Below are 16425 nucleotides of genomic sequence, written 5' to 3'. Positions count from 1 at the left end.
AACAGTTTGGCTGCTATATGAATCATTAAAACCCACAATAGAAAAGAAATTTACATTAGTTTCTTTTTTCGATACTCAACGCCCCCCCCCCCTCCCCCACTCAAAGGGGTTTATTATTTCTTAAAATCAATAAGTGACTTCTCAGCATAATAAAATTAATATACTTTTTATTTCATCAATTTATCTTAAATAGAACGAAAGTTATAATCATTTTATTGTCTACAAGAAATATGCGTTGAGTAAAAATCAACCTAATTGTCAGTAAAAACGTCATATTTATGCATATTTACACAGTAAATAAATTTTAAAATTGTATTTTATTGTAATGAATAACTTAAGGGTGTTGTATGAATTATCAAAAACCTAAAAAAAACTAATTTGGTTAAATTAGTCCAAGTAATGATTGATTTAGTACAGCACATATGAATATGTTGTCAATTTCCTATCAGAGTCGCAGTGGTAACCCACTTTCCAAAGTCAAAAGGAAATAGTTTAATTTAATAATGCTTTTTTGATATTGAAAGCTCATGCCTAAATATGCACAGCCTTTCTGTGGTTAGGTTATACCTTATCCCTTAATTAAAATACTAAAATACGACACTATAAAAAAATAAGCCATCAAGTAGAAACCGTGTTTACTGTTTAATGCCTTTGTTTTTGTATTTTGTATGCATATAATAAAACAATTACTTAGTTGTTCTACAAAAACAATCAATAATAAATAGGGACAGGTAAAATTGTTTTGTATAAGAATTTTTAAAATAGAAAAGGATGTGAAAGATGATTATTTTTTTGCATCGTATTATAAACAGCTTACTGTGGATATTAAAACGAAAAGTTACAAGATTAAAACAAGTTTTGTTAGACCCGAGGACGCCAAAGGCTAGGGCTAACAAAACTGGTTTTAATTTTATGATTTTTGTTCTAATATAAAGTGGTTTTAGGCTTCTTTTCTCTCCTTTCTTTTCTTCACCTTCGAATACAATTACAGAGCCCCTATTTAAAGGGCCTCTATCTTTTAATAAAACTCAACTATATTTTTATTTGGAAATTATTGGTTGATTTAGAAACCAAATAACTACATATAATATTAACAATATTTATTTTCTTTCTCATTTTCATAAATTCGTCATTAATATTATAGATTATTAACATAAATTAAAGTAGAGATATTTTATCACAGGAAAAAATATTTCGCTTCAAAGTTTTCTCATGGTTGGTTATAAATCTTTTGTTTTGTGCATAACGGTGTAATTGTTTTCTGAAAAAAACAAGAGACAAAAAAGTTTCTCTTAAAATAAAATATCTCTGTTTAAATATCATTTACTAAAGACTAAGGTCAAAACTGATTTAAAACAAGTTTTAGGTCATATTATATACATTAATAAAATAGGTATAAAAGTATAAAATATCATATTTAAATACAAGAAAATAACATTGTCAACTTTGGGTATACGATCTACTAGTAACTTTTTAAATCAAACAGTAGAATATTAAAAACTAATTTTCATACTCGCGGACAACTGACCATAGAATTATAGAAGATTAATATATAATTCCATTAACAATGCTTACTAGATAGAATACTTAATTAATATTTTGTTACTATTTACTATATTTAAAATGCATTAATAGAGTTTAAAATCATTTGGGTATATTGAGTGTAGAAAAATAGAGTTGATACAAATCAAAATATAATTAATAAATTTTTGTCCACTATTTCTCATGAAACAGTATCCAATGGCTGCATCCTGTTTGGTTCATCCAGGGGAACCTTTGTTCTGGCGGGCCTGAAGTGCATTTGTATTTCTTCCAAGCTTTTATTTCTGACATTAAATAGAGATGTTATTATAGGATATAGTATAGCTGTAGGAATTATGGATATTTTTATTCTTGTAGTAACGCTAAACAAGGAAAAAATTGTCCAAAAGTCGAGAAAATAACCTAAATTATTTTTATGATGACTTCTGTTATACAGTTATAATCTAATGTATTTATCATTACTTGGATCTTACACCAGATTTTTAAGTACCCTAATAAAGAGAAACTTATAGCGGGCTAAGATAACTATACCCCAGCCGGGAGCCCCTCCCCCTCCTACTGCAAGAACGCACTGACCAATAGGTGATGTCCACGTTAGCAACCAAAATTGACGACAATTTTCCCTGTCATAATATCCACTTATAGTCTATATCCATTTATCAATATCTCTATTTTCCTAGTCTCCGGCACAAATATAAGCGTCATAAATGCGCCAAGCACAGAAATGCCGCCATACAGGAAGATTGTTCCGTCAAAGCCAATGTTAGCGGCGAGGTCCACGAAGGTCTTGGCCACAATGAAACCCGTGACAAAGGCGAAGCATATGATCACAGAATTGGCGACAGATCTTACCTAAATTAAGATAAATAATGTTACATTTTAAAATATCAAATATAAAAAAGTGAGGCGTTATAAGCATTGAGATCTCATAATAAAGGTATAGAGGCCAATTGGGCAAACTATCTAAAAAAGTAACAGGATGTCTATCTGTGTGTCTGTCTGATCTCCCAAACCACTGAACCGCTACGGTGAAGCTACTTTTAGGAGGTCCAGGGAAGGTTTAGAACTATTTTAGGAGAAGAGGGTCCATACTGCATCTCAAGAGAATTCTACAAATTCTGTAATTTGTTTCTCATGATTAGGGGGATGTTCATCAATTTATCGACAATTGTCTTATCCCTTAAGCCTAATTCAACATAAAGATAAAATTACATTAGAATTATAGATCACGGGTAGGCTAAAAAAAATTCCAGGTTTTTGAAAATTTCGCGGATTTTCTCAAAAAATGTCAAGACATCTGACTTTAAGGTTGTGCAAACCGCTTAAATGGGTATTTTCAAAAACCTGGAATTTTTTAGCCTACCCGTGTAGAAGATATGCCATCGGTCTGTTGAAAAAATACAGACTAGTTTGTATGAATGTAACATATTATGATATATAATCGGATAATATGAAGATTTTGGGTTTGACTTCTAGCAGGGAAGAAGGAGACATTGGACTGTAAATTATACTGGTTAAAAGATTAATAGTCACGTTGCATTGGTTCAAATACTTTGGGTACATTTATTAAACTTTGATTGGGGGGGTTAGCAGTTCTGACACTTTTGCGTAAACAGTGATTATAGGCTTTGTCTTTGGAGTGAAGGGATAGATTATTTCACACAAAAAATTTTCTTTTGGGATGTAGTTTTCTTATTTTAAAAAAAATTTGGATTTGGTTGTCTCTGGTCAGGTAAATATGAATTTTTTTTTTGAAGATTTAGAAGTCAAATTATAAAACAAAATATGAATCTTTTTGAATGTTATTTACATATTTGAAGATAAGAGAACTCTAGCTCTTCAAGAATTTTTTTTCATCTTTACCTGTCCAGAGACAACCTGGAGGCCTGCAGCACCTGAACCTGGAGGCCAAATCCAAATTCTTTTTAAAAATAACATCCCAAAAATAAACTTTTTTGTTAAATAATCTATCCTCTCACTCCAAAGACAAAGCCTATAATTACTGTTTACGCAAAAGTGTCAGAACTGCTGCCCCCCTTGGTTTCAAACTAGTATTATCCAAACATTATTTTATTGAATGTTTAATTTACTTATTATCATTGAATATGTTATCAATTTATTGTCCATTTTCGTATCGCTTATCTTATCCCATTCCCTATGTTTCTAAATAATGACCATATTATATCCACTCAATTTACTTTAACCTGATTATACTAATCAACAATATTATTCCAGTTCTTCTATAAGAAATAAGATTATAAAATAAATTGAAAATGAATGAGCGTTTTTTATCCCCTAACCTCAAGCGGATGGCTCTATCCTTTTTGAGCCACCCAGTATCTAATATAACCTTACCTAACCTCACCTGACCAAAAGTAAAAAACAAAAACAAAAAAAACTAACCCCCCCCCCCCCCTTATTTTCAAAAATAAGGGAGATTCACTATCGACCAGGCACTTGAAGGAGAATTTTCAATAATAATCTAACCTTTGGTGGAAGAAGTTCAGCTGTGACAACCCAAATAAGGGTTCCATACCCAACATTGCCCATAAACAGGAACCCTTTAAGTTAATGGATATATTAAAATTGATGAAAAACATACACATCCAATGAAAATATTAAGAATTGAAAGTATTAGGAAATTAAACCTTTAAAGAGACAGAGAAATTCAAACTAAAAGCACTAACCATTAAAAGGTTAAAACTTTGATTTTTAACAGAATTGCATAGGTTAAGACTTCTGGACAAATGTCGTACTATCAATGGGGTTTGCTGAGGTGCAAAAGTTTTTAAAAAGGGACTACTTGCACTGTAAAATGAATCAGACAAAGGTAGTGTAATCAAAGCGTCGGTTATCTGGCAGCTGTAACCTTACATACAAATGCTTGAAAATACTATAACAGCGCATGATATTACTTTGTATACTCTTAAAAGTCTAAAAAACATAATAAATAAAACATCAATAGAGAATTCTCATAAATTGTAAATTATTCCAATTTTAATATATCCATTCCTACAACGGCCAGAACAGGTAGAAATCCGAGAGGATTGTTGGCAGCAGGATCTGTGGATTTGTCCAGGCTGTTCATTAACGCTGTGTCAGCACTGCTGTTTTGATTCTGTTCATGTTTGTATTGTTATCTTTTGTTGTTCTTGAAAATTTATTGTGTTTTTCTTCTTTTTAAAATAAAATTTACAATTGGGAGAGGGTGTTCAACTTCTATCGCAAGTGCCCAAGAGACATCTAGGAGCGAAGCAACTAGTATTATGATAATGTATAACAATATATTCCTGTGAGTTATTTAGTTGAATAGGATAGGTATTCATATGTAGGCATCCTCCCAGAACAAACTAAAACAACAATTGTAAATATTTAGTTGAATAAGATAGGTATTCATATGTAGGCATCCTCCCAGAACAAACTAAAACAACAATTGTAAATATTTAGTTGAATAAGATAGGTATTCATATGTAGGCATCCTCCCAGAACAAACTAAAACAACCAATTGTAAATAGAAATTGGTATTTTTATATTTATATCTATGCATATTTATCTGTTTTGTTTGCATTATAAGATTTATCTATCTTTTTTTTTAATTAAAATGTTTTAATATCTGGCTAAATCTTCAGTTATTTCACTGTCAGAGAATAACTGCCTGTCGATCTATTTACCTGACAAACGGCCATACCCAGCATTGAAACTACCAGCATAAGTTTTCTTGGTAGTTTTGACACAACTATAGAAGCTATCTGATTATCTATCTATCTGACTATCTTATACCTGACAAACGGCCATGCCCAGCATTGAAACTACCAGCATAAGTTTTCTTGGTAGTTTTGACACAACTGCCAGGGAAACAAAACAGGATCCAAGCAGAACTGCTCCAACTAGAAAATATGTTTGTTACAGATCTATGCATCAAAGGGATAGTACAATGACATTTAAATTAGTTTATGACTCTTTATTCTCCCCATATTTACAAGCTAATCACACATAAAAATTGCATGAAAAAATATTTTGTTGTTCATTGCTTTATCCCAATAGCAATATGGTTACATAACTAGAACTAAAGAGAATAATAACACATGACTTCAAACTCAATTTATATTCTGGACAAGAGACAAGACTTTTTGCCAGGTCTTCCCATATCACAACAAACATTATTTATAGCGAAATTTCTCTGGAATGGGTCTTTCTCTGTTATTTCATAGCAAATGACCTTCTCCTCAAGGATTGAGAGAATATTGTCAGTTTATTTGATTTACAACCCCTTTATTCTTATACAAGTTTACAACCTTAAACAGGCATAATTTTAACCTTAGTTATTTCGATAACTTATCAAAAATGTATCCACATTTAGCTTAAGTTAAGACATCATAAGGGGAAAAAGAAATATTACAATTTAAATAAGGGGCATAATATCATAAACATTAAAACATTGCAGAGCTGGATCTTTAAATCATTTCAATGGTGCGCTAAATCGGGATGCGCACCATTGAAATGATTTAAAGATCCAGCTCAGGATAAAAAACCAATTACAGTCACTAAATATGGAATAAATATGAAATTAAGCTGGTTAAATTGTATGAAAATTTCCTGGTTTTCTGATAATTATGTAAGTATTCTCTTTTCTTCCTATTCTTATTCTAAATATTTTTTGTAGCGTAAATACTCTATAGCTAGGCTGTTATCTATTATTTCTATGCAGATTATTTTCTACAGTTTCTACGCAGTTTACACTCAATAATGTCAACAAAGACTTAATTATATGTATAGTTTCTATAAAGTCTAGAATTCATTGTATAGTCTCTCCGCAGTCTGAGCGGAAGAGTTATTTGTTATTATCTATGTTATTACTGTACAAAGTTTAATGCTTACTTTAATCTAAAAAACTTTTAGCACTTAGCTGCTGTGCTACATATTAACAAATACGCCCTTGTACATCTAAATATTCTTCTGTCTTTTTGCAGTTTTTATCATAATATGTGGAATTTTTCTAACAGAAATTACCATAGCAAAAACATTTGTATTTTGGTAATAAAACTACTATAACAAGGATAATAACATTCATTAAAGGATTATATTGGACAATCAAAAATGTATTTTTGTTCTTTCTTTCTGAATAGAATCTTGTTAGGAATAGTCTTAACAGTAGAAATATCTGATTATCATATTTTTTATTTCATCTACATATTAGTTGTTACAATGCACAGCCAGAAACCCAGTTAGAAATTGCACGTTGGACAGTAAATTACACTGGTACTCAAAGTTTTATAATCACGTTTTCATGTTCGTTGTGTACTTTTATTCAATTTTGATTGGTTTGTTCCAAAATTGCTATGACAAACTCCTCAACTAATAATTATAATCAACAGAAGAGGTAATTTTTAATCATCGTTGGAGATGTATACTAATTTATCGTCGATTGTCTTATATCTTAAGATCCCTGGCTAGAACCCCAATCGAAGAATTTTTATCGATTTTTTTGGGAGTCGAAGGTTTATTAAAGATGGATAAAAAGCTAAAATTCTACTTAGATAAGACCAAACGTTTCAAGTCAATGTCAATTTTGCATTTTACTGTACATTCAGCAAAGCATTGTAATTGTTTTAAGTTGTATATAAGTATGTTAAAGTTATTCTAACATTGAAACTATATAATATCGGCTCTCGAATAGAAAGGGATAATTCAATGCAAGATAAAAATATATTTTCACAAATCAAAATTTCAATGGTTTGGTACCTAAGAAAATAAGTTTTTAACTATTACTGGTTGAGTTTGAACAATGTTAGTTTTAACCATCAGTTTTGAGCACATGAGCATGTTTGCAGTCTAATATCCCCTCCTTTCTTGGAAAGTAACACGAACTTGTATAAAGTCTTTGCTGTAAAAATAACAAGCAACTATTGCATGCATGCATGCATGTACAAGTTACAAAACAGTGCAGTGATATCCGTATAGAGTGCAAAACAATTGGGTCCTATAATATCTTGTTGTAATACAAATATAAATTACATTAATTTTGCTCTATTGTTCTATTTTATGCAAAGAAACTAATAATATCCCTTTAATCAACTTTTGGACCACACAACACCCCTCTCCTCTTATTGCATTTTCTCTCTATCAAAATTGTTTTGGAAAGTCATAACAGTGCAAGTTTTTCTGAACATGAATTAGCCTAACTAAACCTTATTTGAGTGTTGCAAATACTTTTTAAAATATGCGTGTTTTTATGGGGGTTATATTAACAATAAGTAGGATAATTCTAAAATAACTTATCATTCAGTTGTAATATAGTTACTGGACAACATAAATATGCTGTTTATTATATTTATAATACTAGCTGCTTCGCCCCTAGCCTCTAGGGGCTTTGCCCAAGATGAGATCAAAAAAAAATTAGGCGAAATTCATAAAAGGACGAAGGAAATCTTCTGAAAAAAAAAATAAAGGACCAAGGAAATCTTCTGCAAAAAAAAAATCTTTCAGAAAGAAATTCGAATTGTAAGTGCCATTTGCTCACTGATTACGAGATGGTTGCATTAAAAACCCCCCCTTCTCTAAAAATAGGTTCCAAAATTATTCAAAGATATTAATCTTAAAATATCGGTATTGTGATTTTAAAGCTATGTATATTATAGGCATTCTATCTCTTGATGCTAAAAGTGCATTTGAGCTTAGAATCTTACCCTGAGCTGGATCTTTAAATCATTTTAGTGTTGAGCCAGATCGGGATGCGCCGAATTTTAGCCAATCACAGCGCGGCCTTTCATAAAATGCTGTGCTCTCATTAGTGGAAAGTTGGCTCCCCCCGATCTGGCTCACCACTAAAATGATTTAAAGATCCAGCTTTGGAATGAAATTTAAGATATATTATAAATAAACTTACCAACCATGCTGGCTATACTTGGATTCAACGAGGAGCCTGCAACCTAAAATTAAATAAATCATGAATTGGGATTATTTTATTTATTCATTCTTTATTTTCAAGGGTTGATAATCATAAATTGAATTAGAACTACAGATTTAATTTAACCCAAAGCCAACGGGAAAAAAATGCACCAATAGCATGTGAGATTACCTAATGTACTGACTGATGTAAACCTCACCCAAAATATAAGTTTCGCAGTATAAGACTTATAACATTGATATTATAAGTCATGATTCTTATTATCTTTTGTTTTAAGATGCATAGCATCTCCATAATTATCCTTTCCCTCACTGACTGACTTACTAACTCATAACTCACCCTGAAGATAGTTTCACAGTAGAAGACAATAACATTGAACCCAGATAATTGTAGGAAGAGCATCATCATCATAGACACTAGGAACGGCTTGGCTGTCTAAAAAAAGAACAAACTTAATTAAATTTTCAAAAGACCAAAACTTTGATTTCTGTTTCAGAGGATTTCAAATGAAATAATTTTAGAAAAAAATAATTAAGATTGGAGCATGAAGAAAGTGACATTAAAATTTAGATAGAAAACAATATTTTGGCCAATTAAAATGTTGAGAACCTATAAATAAAGACAAACCCTCAAAAGTGGCAATACTAGAAATACTTCTACTTAAAAATCAACTAAAGCATAGTTGCTCTATAAATGTATGAATATATACTCTCTTCTTTCTCTCTTGCGAATATACAAACAAACATCTTATTACTCTACATGAACTATAGAGTAGCTGCTCTATAAACAATATTTACCTCTGGTCTCATTAGAAGATTAATTGAAATTCTTTCTCTCTTGCGGATAGCAATCTCTCTTTTAATCTGCTCAATCTCACTAAAATCAAAATTTAAAAAATTCAAACCAAAAAGAGCATATATGAGGACAATTTTGCTAAGGGGGTAGATCCATGACCTATCCCTATAACAACAATTAGACATTTTTGGACGTAACTCAAAAACCGCCTGGTTAAAGTTTTATTTTTATTTTAATTATCTTCATGGCTAACCTATATTTATGATAATATACAAAAACATTTAAAGGTTCCTTACTCCAAGTACTTGAACTCGTTAAATGCACTTCATGCAACTATCCCTTTAACGAAGACAACACTATCTATGTCAAATATTATAAGAATTAAAGTTTTACACTAAAGAGTTTTAAAAATTTGTATCTTCCTAACTAAATTAATGGGTTAATATTTTAACTAGGTAAACCACAGATTTTATAGTATACATGTATCATCCAAATAGTGAATAGGACATCAAATCTATAGAGAGATGTATTTTCAGATAACTACCTTTCCACTTTTTTCAATGACCTTTTTCGTCTGCTACCAAATTGTTATCTGCTACTTGGCTGTTTTAATATTCCCGTAACCATTGGTTGATTACCCAATTTAGAGTCAGCACAAGGTCATTGTGATAAGGAAATACAGTTAGTTAACCCTTTCTCCCTCTAGTGTTTTACTCTAATTATGAAACCTCATCATGAAATTACCTCTGCCAAATTTTATGGTGTTATTTCACTCGTCATCCTTTACTATTTGCTACTTATTGATAATTAAACAAATAATTGAATTAAACAATAAATCAAATATGTAAATGAATTTCCTGTGAATAAGGTTTAATTTGTTTTGTGTTAAACCCAAATTAAACTTTGTCTACTGCTTAATTACCTATTTACACTTAAATAATGGAAACATATTACAAAACAATAAATTCATTTAATATGTACAATTTTTTAGGGACAGTGGGGGATCATTGGGCTGTTAATTACACTTGTATCCAAAGTCTTATAACAACGTTTTCTTATTCGTGGCTTAACAACCTTGGTGACTTATTGGTTGGTACACTTAGTTGGGGGTCCAAACGTTTCAACCACTAATTGTAATCTACAGAAGGGGTAATTTTTTGTATCATCATTGGGAATGTATATAATCCCTTTAAATTTCTGACAATTTTTAAAAATATCCAAAACAAAGAAAATGATTTATACATAGAAAGAACCAACAACAAGAATACAATAATTTAAATAATATAAGGACACAGCAATAAATTCAAATATTTTTTTCAAATTGTTTTCAAATAATACCAAAGCATTTGGATCATTGTACATTTGGTGGATCTTTTAAAAAGTGTAACTTGTTTAAGTTATATAAGGATCAGGGTCGTACGGGAGAAAGTTGAAGGGGGGGGGGTGTACAAACACCACCCTGGGATGAAAAATCATAAAGAAACGTCTGTCACCTCTAGTCTCCCATCCCCCCTGACACATATCTAAGCATGTTCCAGGTATGGATGAATATTTATATTTAATATACTTTTATATTTGCTTTACATGTTATAAAGTTGAAAGTACACCTAGGAAAGACATAAAAGTAAATATGTAGAAGGTGGGAGGGATATTTAACTAAAGTAAACTATTTTGCCTCACACATTTCTTTCCAATTGAAAATATTTCAACACAAGGTATTGTTTTTTCTTTGCATGTTAGATTAATGTAATAATTAAAAGAATTTAATCCACAAAACAGTTTTTTCAAGTGCAACATCACTATGGTCCTTTTTTTGGCATACTTTTCTGAAAAAATTCAGAGATTTTCGAAGAATTAGACAAGTGACTATTCGGGTTGAACGGATTCTGAAATTTTTAAACCTGCATTGTCCCTGCCTAGAATTTCATATGTTGTAAGTTTTTATTGCTTGCATGCCATGTAGCATTTTAAAGTTTAATAAAAACACATAGAGAAAATGCATTTAACACCATTTCTGTACATTAAGTATAACTAATACACATAAATATGCTTTTTTTGAACTCAAAAATGTTCATTAATTCTAAAACATTTTATCAGAGCTCGGCAGCAACCAGTAAGCAACAGGGGAATCAACCTTTCACAATTTTAAAAATCAGCTGTAAGTCTAAACCTGACCATAAATTTGTTTGGTTTAATTTATTTTTTTTTGGGGGGGGGGGGAATTAGCAAAGAAAAAATATTGTGTTTTTTTCCTTCAGAAAAATTGCTTAAAACCACCACAGGACCATTAGCTAAATTTTCTGAAGAGTAAAGCCCAATCTGTTCATCGTTTACGGAGATCTTATGCTTTAGACAGACAGACAGCAGACAGACATCGTTCTACTATGTACCTATCGTACGTAATTCTTCTGGATATTTGTTATCATGATCTGGCGTACTGACAGATTTTAGTGCATGAGAAGACAGACTGTAATTTTTAAAATTTTTACCTGTCCAGAGATTGTGGATTTCTACCTCTGAGCCATTTTAGAGCGACCTCTCCCTGCCATTCATTACCACGCATAATCAGCCATCTCGGAGACTCGGGGATTATCCTGAAAAAAAACGAGATTTTTAAACGAACCCTAGCGACAATATTCAGAACTAGAATTAACATAAGAGATTAAGATACATCAATGACACCTAGTGACAATTTTTAAAACTAGTAATGGCTAAGAACCAGTTCTAATCCAACGGATATTAAACGGTTTCTCAGCCATTCCAGAATAGTTATTTCTCGCATCGTATTATAAACGGCTTTCCGCGGATATAGAATGTACAATTATAAGATTAAAACTAGTTTTTTTAGCCCCGAGGTGCCGTTGGCACCGGCTAAAAAAACTGGTTTTAATCTTATGATTGTACATTCTTATATTTGTAGAAAGCTGGGTATAATACGATGCTAGACATATTTTTTTTGTATGGATGAGAACCGGTTCCTATCCACCGGATTCGAATGAAAAAGAGAAAGAGTATTAATGTATTTATATTCCTGATATAAAAGGTGAGAAGAAAACTAAGTTATCTGAAAGTAAAATCTAAATAAGAAAAAAAAGTTTGAACATACACTCTACAGGGATCTAAAGGGATAAGACAATGGCCGATAAATTGGTGTACATCCCCAATGATGCTCGCAAATTTACCCCTTCTGTAGATTACAATTAGGGGTAGAAACCATTGAAAACTCACCTTAATAATCCAACCAATAAAAATTCCATAAAAGTCCCCAAAGTTGTTAGGTCAATGAATAAGAAAACGATATAATAAAACTTTGGGGACTGGTGTAATAAACAACTCAATGTCCCCTCCCTCCCTGTACACTCTCACATTAGTGCAATAGACAAAGTTTTAGTTTTGTTTCTTTTCCTAGATTGTGTATTTCCTAAGCTCATTTTATACAGAGAGGCAGGGAACTAAAGGCCATTTATTGCACTTGTCCCCAAAGTTTTAGAATAATGTTTTCCCTTTAATTGTATTTTGATTGGTTTGTTCATTAAGTTGAGTATTTAAACGTTTCAACCACTATTTATAATCTATTGAAGGGGTAATATTGTGAATCATCATTGGGGATGGACTTCAGTTTATCGGCCTTTGTCTTATCCCTTTAGATCTCTGCATTTTCTATCTTGCTGTTGTTCATACTTTTTAACATCAAAAAAGGAAATGTTTGTCCAAACTAGCGAATTAGGAAATTGACTCTTTTTAAACTACAAAAAAAAACAGTTTTATAGATATTTGAAAGATAAAATTCAATCATTGCAGTAGATCTAAACTTGTATGTTTGGCTAGCATTGTCAATAAAACATTAAACTATTTTAGGCAATTTGAGTATTTAATAAAGTAGCTATAAAAACTGATTTTAAAAAGCATTAAATTTTAAAAACTCTACTTTATTTCCATTGTTTTACGTGATTCGAATAAGTTACAACTTTTTAGAATACAAAATAAACAACAAAAAGAGAAAAAAGAGGTTCATTAGTCAGCTTTTGTATACAAAAATACACACAATTCAAGATTGTAATCTTTTTTCCTTAACTTCATGCAGGTTTTTAAGGTGGGGGGTGCAGGAATTTTTTCTAGGGGCGATTTCTCTTCCCATAAATTTCCCATAACCCATGAGAAGCTACCCTATAAAGGAGAACCATATCATCGCGATCCTTCGGTACAGTTGTTACTTTATTATATGGACGTATATTTAAGTTTCAAACAATAATTTATGAATTTTCAATTAAAACCAGCAATTTTATGCATATACTCGATAATTGGGTTATGCTCGTAGGTCCCTTTATCCTTGAAAGGAAATGACGTATTTTAATTTGGTTTCATTCTCCAAACTATTTTAGTTAAAACTATATATGAAAGTAATTATAGGAAAACAATATGCTTATTCCTTTCATGTAAAAACACGTAGTTCTTATTATTTCTATTTTGTCAGAAGGAAATTATTCCTATATTCAATAAATGTCATCCAGTATTATTCAAGGATAACACAATTCATAATTAGCGAGCATGTGAACAAGTGAATGAATCACATTTAAGTTTTTAACAGACAGACGGTCGGAAAAATGATTTACATCACATAATTTTCCCCTGAATAGATTTTCTTTTAGTCACAATTGAACTCATATAATTTGAGGGAAGAACAATCAATTTTCCATTGATCTATCCTTGAACTGTGAAATATTTTTACAGGAAAAGAATTCTTATAATAATAACATGTAATGATTATTATAATTAAAGGCAATTTCCAATCATCTGATGGTGGGCGCCGGTAAACTTACATATAATTTTTAAATAATGGGTGTTATTTGACACTTTGGAACGCAATTTCTCCTTTCATGTCCATCCAGGGTAATAGTTAAGTTAACTTAACACCCACAAGACAACCAACCCTTTGATTGCATGACCATTGTCTGGAAGACCTCACTGTGCATGGTAATGAGTTGCGATTGTTTATGGGCCAAGACATTCCCCCTAATCTTTGTGCAAACTCAGGGTAATAGGTAACATAACACCCAAAAGACAACCAACCTTTTGATTGCACGACCTTTGTTCTAAAGACCTCACTGTGCATGGTAAAGACATTCCCACTAATCACATTTCCGACATAGCAGTATTAGGTAGTATTTTACGTCTCTAGTGTAAGGCGGTGAGGTTCAGATTCGAACCTGACACCGCCATGACAGCAAGCTGACCACGTAACCAATTACGCAAATTAGTGAGGTGGGGTTTTCAGTGGTCCACCTAGCTTCAAGAGGGAATTTACATAAATAGCGTATGACGTAAATGTGTAAATATATATTTCCTGAACTGTCAACTGTACAGAATATAATTATGCATGACAAGGAAAAAAACTACAGAAAGGTTTCGTGATTAATTCCAATGTGTATTTTTTTAATATCTGTTGATCTATTTTTTGTCTAGGTGGGAGTGTAAATTATATTTATCTTTAGATTTAACGAGGATATTTATGTCTAACAGTAGCACAGCAATAATGGGTTATTGTCAATATATTACTATATATAAATCTTGATTATGATTCCTAGATGTGAATATCGAATTTTTTACCTTCTAAATAATATTCAGTTTTTTTAAATATAGAATCAAATATATGTTACTCCGAAAACATAGCTAATTTGCTTGTCCGATTGATAAATCGAAATGCTGATGCCTTACTAATATGCTTTTATTTTATAAAGCTGCTACTCACCATAAAGCAGTAAGAATGCAAACAGCCGCCAAGAAATGAGCAAGAGCCAGCTGCCACTGTTTTATCTGCTACATCCTAGCTAATGTACTGTTATCTTATAAAGCTGTTACTCACCATAAAGCAGGAAGGATGCAAACAGCTGCCAGAAAATGAGCCAAAGCCAGCTGCCGCTGTTTAATCTGCTACAATCTTACTAATGTGTTCTAAGTTTATAAAGCTGCTACTTACCATAAAGCAGGAAGAATGCAAACAGCTCCCAAAGAAATGAGCCAGAACCAGCTGTCACTGTTTTATCTGCTACAACCTAGCTAATGTACTCTTATCTTATGAGGCTGCTACTCACCATAAAGCAGGAAGGATGCAAACAGCTGCCAGGAAAGTAACCAGAGTCAGCTGTCGCTGTTTTAGCTGCTACAACCTCACTAATGTGCTCTTTTTTTATGAAGCTGCTACTCACCATAAAGCAGGAAGGATGCAAACAGCTGCCAGGAAATGAGCCAAAGCCAGCTGCCACCAATTACAGACAGCACCAAGGCAGAAAGTTAACAGAACTCCAAAACTTCCCTGAAAAAAAGTTTGAAAGTTTAACCAAAACCTCTGTTTATTTCAATACTCTAGAGCTTCCATTTTTGTTAAGGGGCCTGTTTTGGATTATATAATAAATATGCTTACAAGTAGGACTGATACAAACATTAGTAAACTCCAATAGCATGAACTAGTTTTTGACTCAGAGGGCAAAAAACGATCTCCTGATACTTTTTTAATACCCACTGAAAAAGATTAGATGGGGGATGGTGTGTAAACACCTACCCTGGACAATTGTCATCGAGGTGAAGTAACTTTTGTGTGAGGAACATGCGCCAAAAAATGTTTGAAAATTTATAGCTGCGAATTATGCGGGAAAAATACAACCGGATGCAGGTCCTTCGTTTGATTTTAGCTAAATGGCTTAAAGATATATATGATTATACCTGAAACTGAACAAAACATCCCAGGAATCCTCTCATATCTGTTGTTGCTATTTCTACAATGTATACAGAAACGGCAGATAATACTACACCATAGGCCAGGCCATTTAAAAACCTAAATTAAAATAAAACATTAAAATTTTTTATATTCTAATTTGTATATTAAGTTTTAGGATTATTTCCAGTATGGCTTCAAAACCGATTAATATCCGCTGGATTAGAACCAGTTCACTCCAATACTGAAATATTATGTATAGCATCGTATAGCAGACAATTTTCCACGAAAAAAAAAAAAAATAAGATTAGTACCAGTTTTGTTAACCCGGGCCTTCAACTCCTCAGGGCTAACAATCTCAAATATTTCATTTTATTATCTGAGGAAAGATGTCTATAATACGATGTGATAAATAACTATTCTTATTGTTCTTGTCTTTCGTTTGGCATTTAAATCAATGTCCGTTCGA

General features: G+C 31.8%; 1 protein-coding gene across 1 annotated transcript in view; it reads right to left on the bottom strand.

Annotated features, from left to right (window-relative positions):
* Positions 1–1083: 1083 nt before the first annotated feature.
* LOC145328714 (trehalose transporter 1-like protein) overlaps positions 1084–16425 on the bottom strand; it is a 31702-nt gene continuing 16360 nt past the window's right edge. Inside the window, exons 5-16 of the mRNA XM_080172516.1 lie at positions 15965–16076; positions 15451–15557; positions 11734–11838; positions 9247–9325; positions 8789–8884; positions 8429–8471; positions 5323–5429; positions 4837–4892; positions 4557–4664; positions 4030–4105; positions 2221–2394; positions 1084–1828 (exon numbers count right to left, since the gene is read on the bottom strand). Coding sequence (XP_080028642.1) covers positions 1724–1828; positions 2221–2394; positions 4030–4105; positions 4557–4664; positions 4837–4892; positions 5323–5429; positions 8429–8471; positions 8789–8884; positions 9247–9325; positions 11734–11838; positions 15451–15557; positions 15965–16076 — 1168 coding nt within the window. The 3' untranslated portion in view covers positions 1084–1723. The remainder of the gene's footprint in view (positions 1829–2220; positions 2395–4029; positions 4106–4556; positions 4665–4836; positions 4893–5322; positions 5430–8428; positions 8472–8788; positions 8885–9246; positions 9326–11733; positions 11839–15450; positions 15558–15964; positions 16077–16425) is intronic.

The sequence above is a fragment of the Acartia tonsa genome, chromosome 1 (genome assembly GCF_053477335.1).
Source record: "Acartia tonsa isolate MP-2025a chromosome 1, ASM5347733v1, whole genome shotgun sequence".
NCBI lineage: Eukaryota > Metazoa > Arthropoda > Copepoda > Calanoida > Acartiidae > Acartia > Acartia tonsa.
Note: the sequence above shows the minus strand (reverse complement) of the source record. Positions and strands in the feature narration are given on the sequence as shown.